Source organism: Monopterus albus, unplaced genomic scaffold (assembly GCF_001952655.1).
Source record: "Monopterus albus unplaced genomic scaffold, M_albus_1.0 scaffold326.1, whole genome shotgun sequence".
NCBI classification, from domain to species: Eukaryota; Metazoa; Chordata; class Actinopteri; order Synbranchiformes; family Synbranchidae; genus Monopterus; species Monopterus albus.
In genome coordinates this window covers 387044-404478 of record NW_018128206.1, presented here as the reverse complement: position 1 = coordinate 404478, position 17435 = coordinate 387044, and the positions used below count along the sequence as shown (strand labels likewise).

The window sequence follows — 17435 nt, the reverse complement described above, 5'->3', positions numbered from 1 at the left end:
TGTGCTTATGGGGTCAGTAGGTGAATGCCAATTCGCCCGCTTGCATCCATGTTTCCCTCACCTGTGTGTTTTCCTTGTATCTTAGTCCCACCCACGTAAGATGCAAGGAAAAGATTCGAGGAGAAACTGTGAGGAAGAAACAAGGAAACATATTTATCTAACCTCAGATCCTTCATGTGAGGCGTCCGATCACAAACTGATTTCCGATAAAGGGCCATGTCAGTCGTGTATCCTCGGTTATAGCTCCTTCAGGCAGAAACAAAAGCTTTAGGACGACCTTCATCATGGCGGACTGTAACGACTTCCAGATCAAGTGAGGAACGAAACAATAAAGGAATTGGGATTCACTTGGTTTGTTTTGAGTCTCATTAGACCCTGGGCTGAAAAGCCCTTAGAGTAGCTTTAAGGCCTTACTACGATAAAATGGGCTTGGGGCTGTGAGTTAGACACAGGCTGGGGAAGTTATAAAGTACTGAGAGATGGTTAGGTTTTTGTCTTTGCACAGCACCAGCCTTATCCTTTCACATCATCGTGTAAATGTTATTTGCCTTTGGCTCCTGTAACCACAGTAGCTCTGAGAGAATTAAACAAAGTGCTTCAATATTGAGACTGACATGACACTGAAAAGTAGTCTAACACTGTCAATACACAACATGGCAATTATGTGCAGCAGCTGAGTCTCCACATCTAAGAGAGCATCCATTCACTGAAGGTACATTATCCAGATGCAGAAGCAACACGTCTTCACTCTGCTGCCTATCGACCATCGGCTTCTGTCCCTGCATTGTGTGGCAGAGGAAAGGTCACTACATGCGGTTTTGCCAAAATCATTACAAAGTGGTTGGTACAGTACAAAAGGCCACTCTATGCATGTCTGCCAGAGTGAAGACGGCCCGTCTCCAGCATTGTGCTCCCTCAGTCTGAGCTGAATCTGAACCCATGACTTATTCAATAAAACCGATTTGTTGACTTGTCTGTGCATGTTGTGGTTCTGTGTTTTGCCATTGTTGCTGAATCATACATTGTTTGCCAGTCCTGTCTGAAGCCGACATCTCCACACTGGCCTCCATCACTCCCCTTTCTCTCTTCCTCTGGCCTGTCTCTTCTTTGTCTCATCTCTTCACCCGTTCATCCGCCTCCTCACTGTCTTTTCATTCTTCTCCACCCACTACCTTTCTTATTTTTGCTCTCTCTTCACCCCCCCACCCACAATCTGTCCCCTGTATCTACTCACTTTTCCCTCCCTAACAATATCCTCTCCTCTCTGTCTCTCTCCTCTGTCTTCTCCTCCACCCACCTTCTTCTTCCAAGAGGCAACCTTTATTTTTTGGCCTGTAGCTTGTATCTGTCATGTCCGTGCATTTGCCATTAGCTGATCCTCTGGAGACAGTAGTCGTTCTCTGTGTCTAAAGAGCTGTTGTGGCCAGACGAAGGGTAGAGGTCACGGCGGAGCAGCCTGTTGACAACAGTGACCAGAACTTTCTTGTACTGCTGACGTAGGAGGGAGTAAGCAAAGGGGTCAGACGCAGCCTTGCTGTATGTCAGGCACTTACTGATGATTCCCCAGTGGCGGTTGACGTCCACAAAAGGTAGAAGTTCAGCCAACCTGGAGGGGCGGCAGCAGGGACATAATTAAACTAAGTACATTTTAGTCAACGGTGTTATTCAGAGATTTCTTTGAACATTATATTGTCAGATGATTAGGGACTGATTAGGGTTAGATATGTTTGTTGAAAGGATGGTAGTCAGATTTTTGAAAGAGATTACAAACAAATCTCTAAGGTTTTTAACCACAGATTTATATTTTTATTTCAGCCTTCCCTTGAGCGGCACAAAGCTCTTGGTTTAAAGATGGAGTGGCTGGAATATTTGGTAAATGTTCACCATCATTTCTAACGTGCAGTTTGGTGGATATCATGACAATTGTTGTTGCACTAACATTAAGTTTTAAATGGTGCACATTTTTAAAATTTGTTACGCATCTTTTCAACCTCAAAACAAATTGTCTGGAGGATATAAAATGCTTAATAAAAACAAATAAAGTGAAATACAATGCACATTTCTGTATGTAAAAACATGCTAACAGTGCATTTATTTAGCATTTACATTTCATGTATTGTATTTTACTTTAATTCTTGGTTTGATTTGTTTTTATGTAGGAATGTCTAATCTTCCATACAGCACATTAGAAGGTTGTTGTTTCTGTGTCAAAGGGATGAAATGAGAATTTGAATAAGTCCCTAATGTTCTGCTAACAAATGCTTTTATTTAAATATTGTGTTAAACATTAATTTAAGAGCATAATTACATGTTTTGGTTTCATCAGTCACCCAGGCTACATCCGGCCCCTGGTCAGGAGGTTGCTCAAATTACTCTGACAGTTTTCCCAGTTAATGTCTTTTCATTTCCACTGCCATATGTGCACACTCCACAGATGTCATATTGATGGTTCATCAGCATCACATCTGGCTGAAAACTGGCTTGTGGGCCATTTCCTCTGTTCTTTGGGAGCTGGTGTACTGTATACATTGTCCTGCACTGTTTAATTTGTATTTCAGTAGAAGCAGCATGAAAAGCCACCTACAGATAGATACCTAATGAGCTGTCTCATGGTACAGGGAAATTACAGTAATTCAAAGTATCAGGCAAAAATAAGCAGCGCGCCGTTAGGTAATACAGTAATAATACTGTGCTGTTGGGACATAATGCACCGTGATTGTGTGTTGAAATGTCTCTAATCTGATCTAATGTGGCATTACTTTTGCAGGTCTCTAGTTTGCAGTGGCTCCAGGTTGTTTACCTGTTACATTCCCACTAATAGCCCAAGCTGTATTATAAAACGGGTCAGACTTGTACAGATGTGTTGAGTAAATAACTGATTTATTGGTTATTATCAATTGGACTTACCTTGTAATGACATAAGGAGCAAAGCAGATGATGAATGAGCCAATGAATATGCTGATCTTCTTTGTGGCTCTTTGCTTTCTCCTCTTTTGTTCAGATAAACATTTCTGTTTCACGCTGAAAACACCAAGCACGTTTAGGTTTTGTTTTTTTTTGCACAATAGTGACAATTGACTACAGTATGAATGTGCAGTATGCTGTGAAAAAATATGAGTGTGGAATGTTTTAATTACCTCGGGTGGATGTCGACCAGCAGGAAAAGAGTTTGCATGGTGATAATGTCAATTCTTTTACAGTGAAACCTGGCGACTTTCAACACCTTCAAGTAGGTGAAACACAAGATGAGCAGGGAGAGCATGAAACTAGTGGCGTGGAAAACCACAGTGAAAATTGTAAACTTAATCCTGTCACTGTCTTCCTTGCTCGGCTGCAAGGTGCAGGACGCGTAAACGTTGCTGTAGTCGACCCAGGAGAAGAGCAGCGCCGTCAGGGAGAAGGTGAAGGAGTGGAGCCAGGAGTAGCACACCATGATCAGTGCGTCCTTGTAGCGCATTTTGGTGGAGTAACTGAGCGGGAAAACCACCGCTATCCACCGGTCTATGCTGAGAGCTGCCATGCTCAACATGGTGTTTGCAGTAAGAAAAGTCTCCAGGAAGCTCACGGTGTGGCAAACGCAATCCCCAAAAGGCTGCTGGTTCCTGATAATCCCCACCAAAGTGGCCGGCATGTTTAAAACAGTGATGAGTATGTTGCAGAAGGACAGGTTCATGGTGAAAACACCGGGCACCTGTCGGCGGATCTCGGTGCTGTGCACGAAACATAGCAGCACCAACAAGTTTGACAACAGCGAGACGACCGCGACCACGACGATGAACAAAGCGAAAATAATTTCAGCAAAGTCCATGTCTCACTCCAACAAGTCCGCGGGAAGGTTACCTGCGCCGGTTGTTGATAATAAGCATTTCAAATGAACCATGGTCATCCGTCTCTCATCTGTCCAGCCGTGTCCCCAAATTCGTTTCAATTAAATCCTCGTGTGCCCGCGCGTCGCCGTGCTCTCCAACTTCCTCGGGCGCTGGCTGAACCGAGCATCCGCCGCCACCATCTCTCCTCAGATGTGCCTGTTATTGCCCGTTAACATCCGATAAAGTGGAGCAGGGCGTGTGTTGAGAGTGTCTTTCATGTGAGCTGCGTGCAGGCGGCCCACGCACCAGGCAGATAAAGATCTGGTTGGGGACCGAGCAGCACCACGATCCTATTGAAATGACACGAAGAAACAGACGTCGGAGCAACTTGTCCTGGACGCAAAACATCCAAAGTCACACCTCATTTGCTACATACTGGGTGTTTTTAGGAGATCTCCCATCTGTTGATGCGCAAACCTGCGCACAAACACAATAATCAATCACCCCGCATAAGATCTTCACGTTTGACTTTCTTGTGTCCCATCTGTTGATGCGCAAACCTGCGCAAAAACACAATAATCAATCACCCCGTTTGACTTTCTTGTGCCGTTCCCATTGATCACGTCTTGGTCAAATCAATGGATCTGGAGGCAAAGGGCGCGGAGAAATCCAGGGATGTGCTCCTGGATAAGTGGAGACGCTTCTGCCATTACTAAACGGCACCAGGTGCACACACGCGCCCAGAGACACGGGGGCAAAAAGATCCTTTTCCTGAAATAATTTATTTATAGCTCCGTGGCTGCTGTAGTCAGTGTGTAGCATCATTTGTTCCTGGACTGCACAAGTACACAGGATTTACAAGAGAGAGCCCCTGTTAGTATGCGACCTGGTGAATCAATCGAAATTACAGCAAAATTAATAATTAGTAACTATTAATGACTTCTACTTGATCAATACAGTACCAGTAAAGGACTTACTGACCATCAATAAACCAATAGCTACATATTTTAAACTCTTCAGAAACGGGGTGAACAGCAGCCAAAGGGATGTGAATATGTTTATAACTGATGAACAATGCACGAGAACATGATTTATTAACAATCATAAAGTCATTAGTGACAACTGAGACCACTTTATAAACTGAGACTTGTTAGAAAGTGGCAGTAAAAGATGTATTTAGTGTTTGGTTTTGTAAAACCTGGCAACCCACTGCTCTATAAATGATACCTCTTCAAAGGTTGAATCTTACAGCTCTTTTGTATTATATGTAATTATATCCATTAACCTCCCTGAGTCATCACTGTGCTATAAAGAAAACATTTATTCTATCAAATTAAAGTAGCTCTAGGAAATTACAACCATCACTGCCTGTGTTCATTCACGGCACAATGAGCATTAAAACGGTACCCAGTCCAAGTCAGAGTAGCACACCGCAGCCTGCAACAGACACACACCGCAGTGGTAGTGCTCGTTCCTGACTCATGCCTGGTTCTGGAGAAGTTTGTGTAGACTGTGACTCACTGGGGTCAGACACAGCCTGCAGGGGGTTTGTAGATCTTTTTTTTTCTGTTTTCATTCGCTTCACACTCCCACTTGTTGTGAGGCCAGTGCCTGAATCCCCATCCCCTCCAATTAAGTGCACTGTTTTATCTGTTTAGGAGCGATGCAGTACCAGAGAACTCACTTTGCTCGGGGCCTGCTACCTTGCTCGTAGCCATCATAGTTGAGTATTTAAAGTGTGAGCCATAGTTCAGGGAAACCCTGAGGCGAGCTGTCTGGGAAGTGACGGCCTCTTATGAGCATCACCATCAGAGCAGCTGATGAAAGTCTTCTCACTTATCTGTACTGCAGCTTTAATGAGGGCACTACAGCACTGAGGATGTGTACATGCCAGTGTGTTTCTAGGTGTGTGTTTTGTTGTGCATGTGTTTGTGCAAAGGCGTCAGAAAGTCAGGGAGACAACACCACAGTAGGTGATGTCAGTCCCTTACAAACAAGTGATCAAATGCCTGGGAGAGAGCTACAGCTGGGCTCCTGGGGGAAAAGTGCATAGCTATTTATAGGCCTGACAGGGTGTCACCTCCAGTATAGCCCTCAGCATCGTGTATTACCTAACCGACGTGTCAGAGTGAACCACTGAACACAGCTTCAGACACACAAATGAGATGAGTAGACAGCCACAGCAGTTTTAGGAATCGTCCAAAAAGGACCTGTAGCAGTTTGGCATTCAAACACAAGACGATCCACTGATTACAAAACACCGCTCACAGATACTCTACTGCATGTTTTTGTCTCACTACAAACAACAACATACAACTGACAAGAGAAGAAAAGGGCAAAGATCTCCAGTTCTGACTTTGGGCAAAATACACCAAACTGTAATTGACTATAAGTCCGAGTGAAGCAGCTACAAAGAAAGGAAGTAAGCAGGAGAATCATTCAGAAAGAAGACGAGCTCGACACAGGCACAGATAGGTGCATATACCTCTGATACAACCGTGGGATGCAGTTAATGTGTTAAAATGCAGATCCTCACATTTCAGAAACCAGAACCAGCATGTCTGTCTTTTGTGCTTGATGAAAAACTTAAATAAACCCTAATACAAGTCAAGTCAAGGTAAGTCCATTTTTGTTTGTATAGCCCAGTATCACAAGTCACAAATTTGCCTCAAGGACATTTAGAATCTGCACAGCATGCAACACATTCTGCCCTGAAACCCGCAAATCAAAGGAGGAAGAACGCCCTTAAAAATTCCTATAATGGGAAAAAATGAAATAAACCTCAGGAAAAGCAACAGAGGAGGGATCCCTCCTCCAGGACAGAGAGACATGCAATAGATGCAGATAACAGATTAATCCGATAATGAGATGAATTAATAATGAAAATGATCATTAGTTGCAGCCCTGTCTATCTAATTAGAGGTTGCAAAACAAGCTTATATCAGATTGTTGTGTTTGCTACATGTGTGCTATTGTCAAACCTAAATTAAACCAGCAGTGTTCGGTGCACAGAACATCACAGTGAATGTTTTGCTTTTGCAGGGAGAGTGAGACACTGGGAGCAAAGCGGATCTTTGTGGGCACCTCACAACCTCAGCCTAATAACAAAGAGTGCTTGGAAGGCTTTCAACCTTCAGTTCTAACCCACGCTCTTATGTAACAGTGTCTGACCTTCATACAATCCAACATCCTCATCACCTTTGGGCAGAAGAGAAGTGCTTCAGATGTTAGAAGATAGTGTGATCTCAGTGAAATCCCCCCACGGCACTCCAGGTCTACCTGGAATGGCACTCAGAGCTAACTCATGCACGGCACCTTTTTAAAATTCAGTGCCTTTGCAGCTCTCTTTGCAGCCTGAAGCCATGCAGGAAGGAGTCAGGGGAGGATCTCAGGTCATGCATTAGGTAACTCTGCAACTTGTCTCAGAGTTATAGCACAAGATACAGTAGCGGATAACATGATGCCTTTGGACAGCGTTGTGGAATAAAAAGATCCTTAGGACTCTTTATCATGTACCATTCAATCACTAAAAGATTCATAAGTTGAACTAGATGCTTCAGATATTTTATCCTGGAACAGCAGAAACCCTCCTTCAGGCTGCAGGTGGACGACTCACAACACCAGTATTTCTGGCACCAAACTCTCATAAATCTGACAGCAGCCCCTAAAACAAACATTTCCTGCTTTCTGCCCAAACTACTGTACACTTTATTCTGTTTTGTATTTACTGCCGATGTATTTTAGCGTCACCAGTGCTGCCTGTTGTGAAATAGCCAGCCAGGAAATGAATGACAGCTCAGGGTTTTATTTACAGGGGTAACAATGCCGTGGCAGATGGGCCTCCTTCACACTCCTCAGTGTACGACAACATAACCCAACATCTGCCATATGTTTTTATTTCCTACGGTACAACCTGTGATGACAGCTCATTTGTAGTGTTACATGTTGCACATTCAAAAGAGAAATATAAAAATGAAGCCTGTTGATCTCATCTCGTATTGATGAAGATGAATTATCCTGTTGTCTTGACAACATCCTCTTATTATTCCTCTGTGCCACAGTTTTTATTCACCTGACTCAAATATGTTACATATACCCTTCAAGCATTGATATATGTCTATAGAATGTGAAAATATTGACATATTTAATAGAAAATCTCTGATAAACATTACTTGTTAAATATAATTCTCATTGGCAGCGCCAGTTTTAATATTACCAAATTGATTCATATGTCAAATCTTTAATAGTTCTTTATGGGTGGGTGACTTTTCTTATTTCTAAATGTTAGTTTTAAGTTTTAAAAATAATCCCATAGAGGTCTGTTGTATTTACTGTATATCAGCATGTGTAAACAGTCAAACCTCTAGTTTCAAAAATGGTTTGGACACTGATCAACTGTAAAGGATTATAATTGTTATAATACAATAGTTAATTTGTCATTATAATGACAAATTATGAGATACTCTAAGTTATACAGTATAAAGTCTACAGAGGAACATTCAGTCCCATTGTATTTGTAGCTGTGCGAAATAAACCTCAGGAAAAGCAACAAAGATCCTTAACAGAACACAAGGGTTAAAATGCTCAGTGGGCACTGATCAGCTGTGCATACGCATACGACGACGACATAATTCTGTAATGAATCTAATTTACCTCAGCTAATACATTATAGTTAGTAGGTTCTCATATCATTTTACAATCATGCAAATTAGGATAGAAACACACAGCATTCACATGCATTTTCTTTGGGAATTGTTTCTATTATTGATGTGTGATGTGTCATTTACTTCCTTTCCGATCTGACATCAAATAAAATCCAAGTCGATACCAGATTGTGGTACTTCCAACCAAAAGAGAGATGGGTGCAGACAACAGAGACTGACGGAGATGAGGAGATATAAGGTGTATCTAAGGTGTAATGTGACAGAGCGACCGATTTTGATTTGGTCATGGTTTCTCTCTGTTCAGGTTCAAAGTCGTGTCCTCAAGTTAACAAAATGTGGAAATAACTGCAGCCCACCTCTTGTGGAAAAACAAGTCTTTTTAGCACCTCTTCATTGTGTTTTTCCAGACATCTGATGTGATATGTAATTGAAAATGGAGGCCCTGCACTGCTGGTAGGCAAACAAAAGAAAAATGAAACAGCTTTCACGAGTACGGTGCAGCTGCCACAGGTAAAGCGAGAAGACTTGTTGAGTCATGTTCCCATAGCAACACCTCAGTCTGAGAAGTTATCGCACCATCTCTGGCAGCACATGCTCTCCATGTGGATGTAAATGTCATTTACAATAGGGGATGTTATTGTCATCCAAGGAGCTTACGAAGCCTCTATTATCAGCTGCCTTTCTCCAATTACACATTCAAAGAAGTACATGAGAATTGTGCGGTATCTATGTACCAGGACGAATATTTCACGCTGCATTGAGGAGTGTAAATGCTGGTCATGCACTGAAATTTCTCATGGTCCTTTCTCCAAACCAAATAATCTCTCAAACCTCCAAACGGGCCCTGTTTCAATATACCTCAGCCAACAGAGCGACTTGGTCAGCCACAGGTGTCCAGAGTTCTGTCAAACCTTCGGCTTTGTTCACAATGAGCCCTCTTTTATCTGGAGACCTAAAGCAGGGGGTGAGGAAGAAGCATAAATAGAGTGCTTTGACCCAAAGAAGACAGGCCACATAAAGCTACATTTGAAAGGACTGCTTTAGTGTTTTATTAATGACCCCACAGGACATGCCCTGCCTTTGAATTGATTTGTTCATCAGTCCCTTCATACAGTCAAAGACTTGCTCTATGAAGCTTTGGAATATATCACACAGGCTTCCTGGATGCCTTTGCCAAATACGGAGAGAAGAATAGTGCAAGAGCAACTGACCGCAGTATTTGAATTGGATTGAAGAAGCATTCCTCTGATTTGGACCACACGGTCACAAACACATTGTTCCCGCAGAAGGTTCACAACCACAGGCTCAGAGCATCCAGGAAAACTGAGAGAGCAGCGCAAGAGCAGACTGTAACCTGAGTCTGAGTGGAACAGACCGACAGCTAGCCACCGAGCAGACACACTGCATTCATTATCATTAGACGACAGGAGCACTTTGAAGCCAGCTCCGGTGGGCAGCAGATCAGGCCAGCAGGCACGTGATGGAGCACTGTCGCTTCTGCAGCAAACTATGAACCCTCATAAAAGGCGCAGGCATACTTAACAAGCCTTTTACTGGGAGGCTGTAATGGACAGCACAGTCTTTCAGAACTGATGTTGTGCAGACATCACAACTGCTTTCTGTGTCTTGTAACATTAAATATTTAAGGCTTCACTTGAGGTTCAAGTATATTATAGAAAATTATTGTCCATCTTCTCTTTCAACTACCAAATAATGTTCATACAAGATGTTTCCTGATTATCCACGAAGCTTCATCATCAGGTCTGAGGGAGAGAAGAGAGCAGCTGCAGAAGCAGAAGGCTTCTCTGGTGTTTATACATTTTCTCCACTGCCAGTGAATATATTATGAGTTCTATTATTTCATCAGCTAGATTCCTCCTGTGCCCCGACCCTCTGCCACTCTAAACACACACTGACTCACTCCTCTCTAGCGCTGCCTATCTTCTTCTCTCTCACTGCACACACACATATAAACACAGACCGAAATCCCCAGTGGTAGGTTTGTCCTGCAGATGCAGCTCACAGTATCTTACTCATCCTCATCTAACCTTTACCGCGACACATCAGCCGTAAGGACAAGACTCCCCCCACAACAGGCTGCAGCCAAAGACATCTGCTTCAACCATATCTCAAGTTTTCAGATTCACAGTGGTGGAAGAAGAACTCGTTTTAATGAGCTTATATGCATTTAATTTGAAGTGCTTTACATACTGTACTTCTAGGTAGCTTGTGAATTTTCCACCAGACCAATAAAGTCTTGAGTATACTGTAAATTTTGTATTGATGTGGTTCTGAAAAGTACTACAGTTATAAAATAAATGGAGTAAAAAGTACAAATGCCTCAAAATGATACTTAAGTACAATACTTGAGTACAAACTTTCCATCACTGCAGATTAAGATACTGTCAAAGGTGTTGACTGAAACGCAGTGAGTGACTCATGCTAAATAAGTTGCATGAGTCACAAAAGGTCAAACAGAGAAGGAGTTGTTACGCACCCTGCTCGGAGTCAGGACAGCCTCCTAACACTCTGCCGTGTCACTGTTTTGTTTTTTAAATGAGGATTTAAAAGCTACATCTGCATCTATGACATTTTATCTCACATTATTTGTTGACATTTGGCTGCTGGAACATTTCTGCAGGTTATTCACTCCAGCTAGCGGATGCACCAGCAGCACAGATGTTAGCTGTAGCTTGCTAGCAGCATCACTACTGTGTGCATTGTTCCTGACTGAGTCCAGGAACATGAATTTCCCCCAACTCTCTGTGCTTCCTTCACCTTGGTACACATGCTTGAGGCGCACAGGCTTGGGGTGAGCGCTTCAAATTGAAACCTGTTCAACTTGCACTGGCAATTCACGTGTCCCTGGGTGCACTTCCACTGCCAAATTGGCTTTGAACACACCTTTACAGAACAGCGACGCCAGTTTTAGATTCCTCAGAAAGAGCAGGAGAAATCAATAAAGAAACAGGTAGGAAATCTGCACTGAAGGTTTTTTAGGTGCTAAACTAGATTATTTATAAAAAATAGGCCACAAATGCTTGAACAGATTGTGACATTGAGTTGATTTATTCTGATTTAAATAATAGTTTTGCTACTTTTGGACTATTTTATTTAGGACAAACAGCGATAGTGTCAAATTTCACCTAACCCTAGAGATCAATTTGTTATTCCTGCTATGAAATGAAGCAGCTTGAGGCTGAACAAAAAGAAATCACCATCTGTTGCAGAATGGCATTAATACTCGTTATCAGTAAAGAAAACCATCTGTCAGTGCTTCAAACAAAGAGATGACAAGCTGAGATCCACTGCTCAAACCTTTCCATGGGAGGATCGTTATTAGTTCAGAAACATTTCACACAAGTCAGTATGATTTAAGGGATTTAGCAGCTGAGAGCAGCCAATTAATCAATGTGTTGGCAAAGCACCAGCTTCACATGATGACAAGACTGATGCTGCCACGCCGGCAGATGTCGGGACATGTTTTTTTTAGCAGGTCCATGCAGTATTAACAGGTATTATGTAACCCTAATCAGAGAAGTGAGGCTTTGAGAAGTCACCACACCAGCAAGCAATTTCTCTTTAATCTTTAATTAAGCATAAGGTGCAGCGTTGATTCATCCTTTTCCCTGCGAGTGCTATTTTCAGCTGGCGTCGCCCACTCTCAGCCTCTCTGGGGAGGCAGAGGGAGCCTTTAAAAGCAGAGAAACATTGCTGTCAAAGTGTGATTAGACTGAAAGCTCTTTCAAAGCAGATGCTTGTTGTGATTCTAGACATGCAGGCTGGTGGAAATAATAAAGTTGTGTGCCGCATGTGGCTTTTTGTGCTTGATATCATGTTAAAGATTCAGAGAATCTCATTGGAGATGGAGCAGGTGGATATTCTGTCAAACCAATAGGGATAAACCAAAACAGGAAGCCACGCATTATCTGTGTATTTGAGTTCATGACATTTTCTCACAGTAACGTGTCTATTCAGGTTTTCCTTATTGGTTCCCAATGTGCTTATCTCCATGCTAATGTACACTGTACTTGTTGAGGCTATGCTTGACAAAAGGTAAATACTGATGCTTGCCTATTTTTCACACACAATTTAAACAGTCCATTGTGTGACGATGCAGTTTGAGACCACGATTTGACACCTGACTTCTGGGTAGTGCTTTCTGCTGCTAATAACAGACAGAATAAGCATAACTATCAAAGCACACTGGTCCAATACGCTCAAGCTGCTTTTGTGCCATCTGGGTCACTCCGTCCCGTTGCCCATGGTAACGACACCCACTCCCCAGTCTGCCTCTATGGAAACCCCCATTTTCACTCCACATCAGAGCTGCTCTTATGTTGGTCTGATGCATTTTCTTTTGTCTCTTCACCAAGTTTGTGAAAGGGACTGGATGCTCGCAGACACTGAGCGTCCATGACATATCACACTGAAATAAAAGGAGAAGAATTTTACATAACATTGCAACCAGGTTTCCTAGAAACAGAAACCAAATTGCATTTACTTCTGTTGTTTACATCTCTTGTTTGGTAACAGTTTTAATCCAAACTAAAGGATCTTAAAATCACTGCCATGCTTGGAAATGTAACAGAGCTTATATTTGTCCTATAGCACTCTAGTTTCTTTGTTTTTTCTTTTTTCTCTTACCTGTATTCAGAATCGCTACCCTTACAGGTTTTTGTGATTTGTTTGTTTAGGGAAAATGTTATACAGTAGAGCTGAACTGTGCGTTATTCATTTTTCTGGTGTATCTGGAGAATAATAATAAAAAAAAAAGGTCAGCGATTGTTTTGATTGAATTTTTACATTTAGAGTTGCCAAACTCAACAACAACCATCACACTTAGTCTGAAAATTTGTTTGTTTGGTTTAGAAAATGCTGGAAATAATTACATGCTATGGAACAAAAACCATATAAACAGGGTGTCATTTGAAAACCGCATGAAAAAAGTACATCTATAATTTGATGCGATTGGCGGCGGGGAGGACGACGAAGGGACGAAGGGATTCATACTCACATTTTAAACAAAACACAGAATTAGATTAACATCTCATCAAATATTAGCTCAGTGGACTAGCTCTCAGAATCTCAACAAATAAACATTTATTTAGATGCTATAGATCTCATTTTACATCACCAGGACTCTCTCAGTTAATATTTAACACATGAGATAAATGAATTATTATGCAGGTTTATACTTGCAGGACAGCATAAACTGAGTTCTAATTTTAACTCCATGTGAATCTGAGTGAATTGGGTACATGCCATGGCTCAGCCCATGTGTATTTCCAGCTCTGTGTTGAGAAGAAGCACCATCCACGCTTGGCAGCTCTCCACTGGTGATGGCACGATGCTAAGCTTTTTGAATTTCAAGTGAAGTACATGCTGAATGGTGAAATGTCAAATAGAAACGTTTCCAAACAAGCCTCCTCCTCTTGTCTCTCTGCTGGGGCGGACAGTCTATGAAGTGCAAACTGCAGGAGCACCAGGTATGACAGCTGCAGAGCCTACCAGCCTGATTCCTGAGCATCACTCAGGTGAGGAGGGTCGGAGGAGGGGAAGTGGGTGGAGGGGGATCTCCTGCAGCAAGAGTAGGACACCGAGAGCAGTAAAGTACACACAAAAGATTCATCTGCTGTGACCACCTGCTTGTCACTGCTGAGATATTGATCAAGGGCCTGGATCATCATCAATTTATCAAAGCTCAAGCGAAGGAGGATTTAAGGCACGTTGAGGAGCTTTCTCCAGCTGGGAAATCCTTTTACACAAGCTCGTTTTTCTCTAGTACGCTAAAAAAGCAAAGCTAGAAAAAACTCATGAGTGTTTTAATTATTTCAGATATTTAAATATACTTTTATTTTTTACATCAAAAAGCCAAAATTAATTGCATTATTTCAGTTTTTCAGTTAAAGCTTCCCTCACAGCGTAGCTCCATCGGATGAAAAGATAAAAATAAATAATTAATATTTTAATAAATATAAGAGAAGGGGTGGCAGGACATAACAGCAGTTCCTTTCACGTTGAGTCGCTTTATCATTTGATCCGGTTCTTTCATACTATTTCATATTTTATATGTTTTTTTCATGTGTTGAATTTTGATAGGAAATACTTTTGGAAGCACTTTTGTGTAATTCATTCATGAAGTGGAACGAAATTTATTGGATATTTCAAACTTTTTTAACAAATAAAAAACTGAAAAATTGGGCGTGCAAAATTATTCAGCCCCTTTACTTTCAGTGCAGCAAACTCTCTCCAGAAGTTCAGTGAGGATCTCTGAATGATCCAATGTTGACCTAAATGACTAATGATGATAAATAGAATCCACCTGTGTGGAATCAAGTCTCCATATAAATGCACCTGCACTGTGATAGTCTCAGAGGTCCGTTTAAAGCACAGAGAGCATCATGAAGAACAAGGAACACACCAGGCAGGTCCGAGATACTGTTGTGGAGAAGTTTAAAGCCGGATTTGGATACAAAAAGATTTCCCAAGCTTAAAACATCCCAAGGAGCACTGTGCAAGCAATAATATTGAAATGGAAGGAGTATCAGACCACTGCAAACCTACCAAGACCTGGCCGTCCCTCTAAACGTTCAGCTCATACAAGGAGAAGACTGATCAGAGAGGCAGCCAAGAGGCCCATGATCACTCTGGATGAACTGCAGAGATCTACAGCTGAGGTGGAAGACTCTGTCCATAGGACAACAATCAGTCGTATACTGCACAAATCTGCCTTTATGGAAGAGTGGCAAGAAGAAAGCCATTTCTTAAAGATATCCATAAAAAGTGTCGTTTAAAGTTTGCCACAAGCCACCCGGGAGACACACCAAACATGTGGAAGAAGGTGCTCTGGTCAGATGAAACCAAAATCGAACTTTTTGGCAACAATGCAAAACGTTATGTTTGGCGTAAAAGCAACACAGCTCATCACCCTGAACACACCATCCCCACTGTCAAACATGGTGGTGGCAGCATCATGGTTTGGGCCTGCTTTTCTTCAGCAGGGACAGGGAAGATGGTTAAAATTGATGGGAAGATGGATGGAGCCAAATACAGGACCATTCTGGAAGGAAACCTGATGGAGTCTGCAAAAGACCTGAGACTGGGACGGAGATTTGTCTTCCAACAAGACAATGATCCAAAACATAAAGCAAAATCTACAATGGAATGGTTCACAAATAAACATATCCAGGTGTTAGAATGGCCAAGTCAAAGTCCAGACCTGAATCCAATCGAGAATCTGTGGAAAGAACTGAAAACTGCTGTTCACAAACGCTCTCCATCCAACCTCACTGAGCTCGAGCTGTTTTGCAAGGAGGAATGGGCAAAAATTTCAGTCTCTCGATGTGCAAAACTGATAGACATACCCCAAGCGACTTACAGCTGTAATCGCAGCAAAAGGTGGCGCTACAAAGTATTAACTTAAGGGGGCTGAATAATTTTGCACGCCCAATTTTTCAGTTTTTTATTTGTTAAAAAAGTTTGAAATATCCAATAAATTTCGTTCCACTTCATGATTGTGTCCCACTTGTTGTTGATTCTTCACAAAAAATTACAGTTTTATATCTTTATGTTTGAAGCCTGAAATGTGAGAGAGAGAGAAAGTAAAGGGTAACATGGCTTGTGAGGCTGAATACTAAAAGAGCAACACTACAGATACCATCAGGGCTGAGGATCCCTGGTTTTAGGAACTATTTCCTCAGTATGCACATAAGGGTGATGTTCCTTATATAAAGAGTATAAAGTATAAAACGCATGGACGGTATTTTCTTTTTTTACTCCAAACAAAAAGCTTGACAGCAAAAATGCAAGGGAAAAATTAAAGTGCATGTAACAAGCTGCACATGTCGGCATGTCTACACCTCAGCTATTAGCTGTGTCACTTTCAGGGCCTTAATGTAGACACTATAAACAAGTTGTGTGTGTTTACAGGGAACATTAAAAAGCTGTAAATGCATCTCGTGTGTATTAATGTACCCTGAGGTCACATGGGCAACCACTGGTTTCTCTAAAGGTTAATTAACCAGCAATGTTTGAAAACCCAGATCATTAAAAAACACTTCCTGTTGTTCTGGCTGTATCTTCAGAAGCCCCAGAGACTTGTTTATCCATCTGGAGGGAAAAAAAAAAATTCATCTGCTGCACTGCAAAATAGACTTTTAACCTGTTTTTGCAGCTGTGACTACACAGTCAGGCCACCATCTTTGTTCTGATTTGGAAACGGAGTCAAGTTAACAAGTTGAAATCTTTATTATTATTCAGTGGCTGAATATTTAATCAACCGGATAGTTATAAGAGTCTTTGGGGATTCTGCAGATACGTTCAGAACAACAGTAAGTGTTTTTAAATGATCTCCTGGGGTTCTCGCACAGCCCCAGTTAATTAACATTTAGAGAAATTAATGGTTACCACTGTGACCTGAATACATGAGGGGCACAAACTGGGGCTATAAACTGACACACAGGAACAGTGCCGTTTCTTTTGGCTTCTATGTGGATTAACAAAAGGCCCAGCCTTTGTGTGGCTCCAGCAGCTTTAGTCCTGGTTTCTTGGCACAATATCAGCGTATATTTAAGAATATCTGACTTTTTTAAAAATGTGTCAGCCAGAACTCCAAAAAGTCAAAAGTAGACTTTTCAAGCAACTTCTAAAGCTAATATTAGCATAATTAGTTATAGCTAAAAAAATGTATATCTGTTAGCAGTGGTTGTCATATCAGATGGCAAAACCTACTGTTGTACAGCCATACATGAGAAGCCTGCTTTGTCTAACCACTGAGGTCAAGAACAGAAGCTTGAGAGGAGTAACAATGGGCTTAGTGAATGGTCAACTGAGGGGGAAAACAAATAAGTCTATTCTAATCTTGCATAAACACAGTACACACAGATACCGACACAAAATAAAGTGCAACACCTCCCATCTCCAAAAGACTCAATACAACTAGATTTCCTAAGGTTCAGCA

The 17435-nt window shown here is 41.7% G+C and overlaps 2 protein-coding genes across 2 annotated transcripts in view; both read right to left on the bottom strand.

Annotated features, from left to right (window-relative positions):
- Window positions 1-7: 7 nt before the first annotated feature.
- Window positions 8-3976, bottom strand: gpr78b (G protein-coupled receptor 78b). Its single transcript, XM_020624385.1, has 3 exons — window positions 3138-3976; window positions 2908-3021; window positions 8-1606 (listed from the first exon to the last, which is right to left on the bottom strand). Exons 1-3 carry the CDS (start codon window positions 3806-3808, stop codon window positions 1369-1371), a joined length of 1023 nt encoding a protein of 340 aa, XP_020480041.1. The 5' UTR covers window positions 3809-3976; the 3' UTR covers window positions 8-1368.
- Window positions 3977-13582: 9606 nt separating this feature from the next.
- The window catches only part of trmt44 (tRNA methyltransferase 44 homolog), a 22254-nt gene continuing 18401 nt past the window's right edge, over window positions 13583-17435 (bottom strand). Inside the window, exon 12 of the mRNA XM_020624386.1 lies at window positions 13583-14053. Within this exon, the coding sequence (XP_020480042.1) occupies window positions 13981-14053 (73 nt within the window). The 3' untranslated portion in view covers window positions 13583-13980. The remainder of the gene's footprint in view (window positions 14054-17435) is intronic.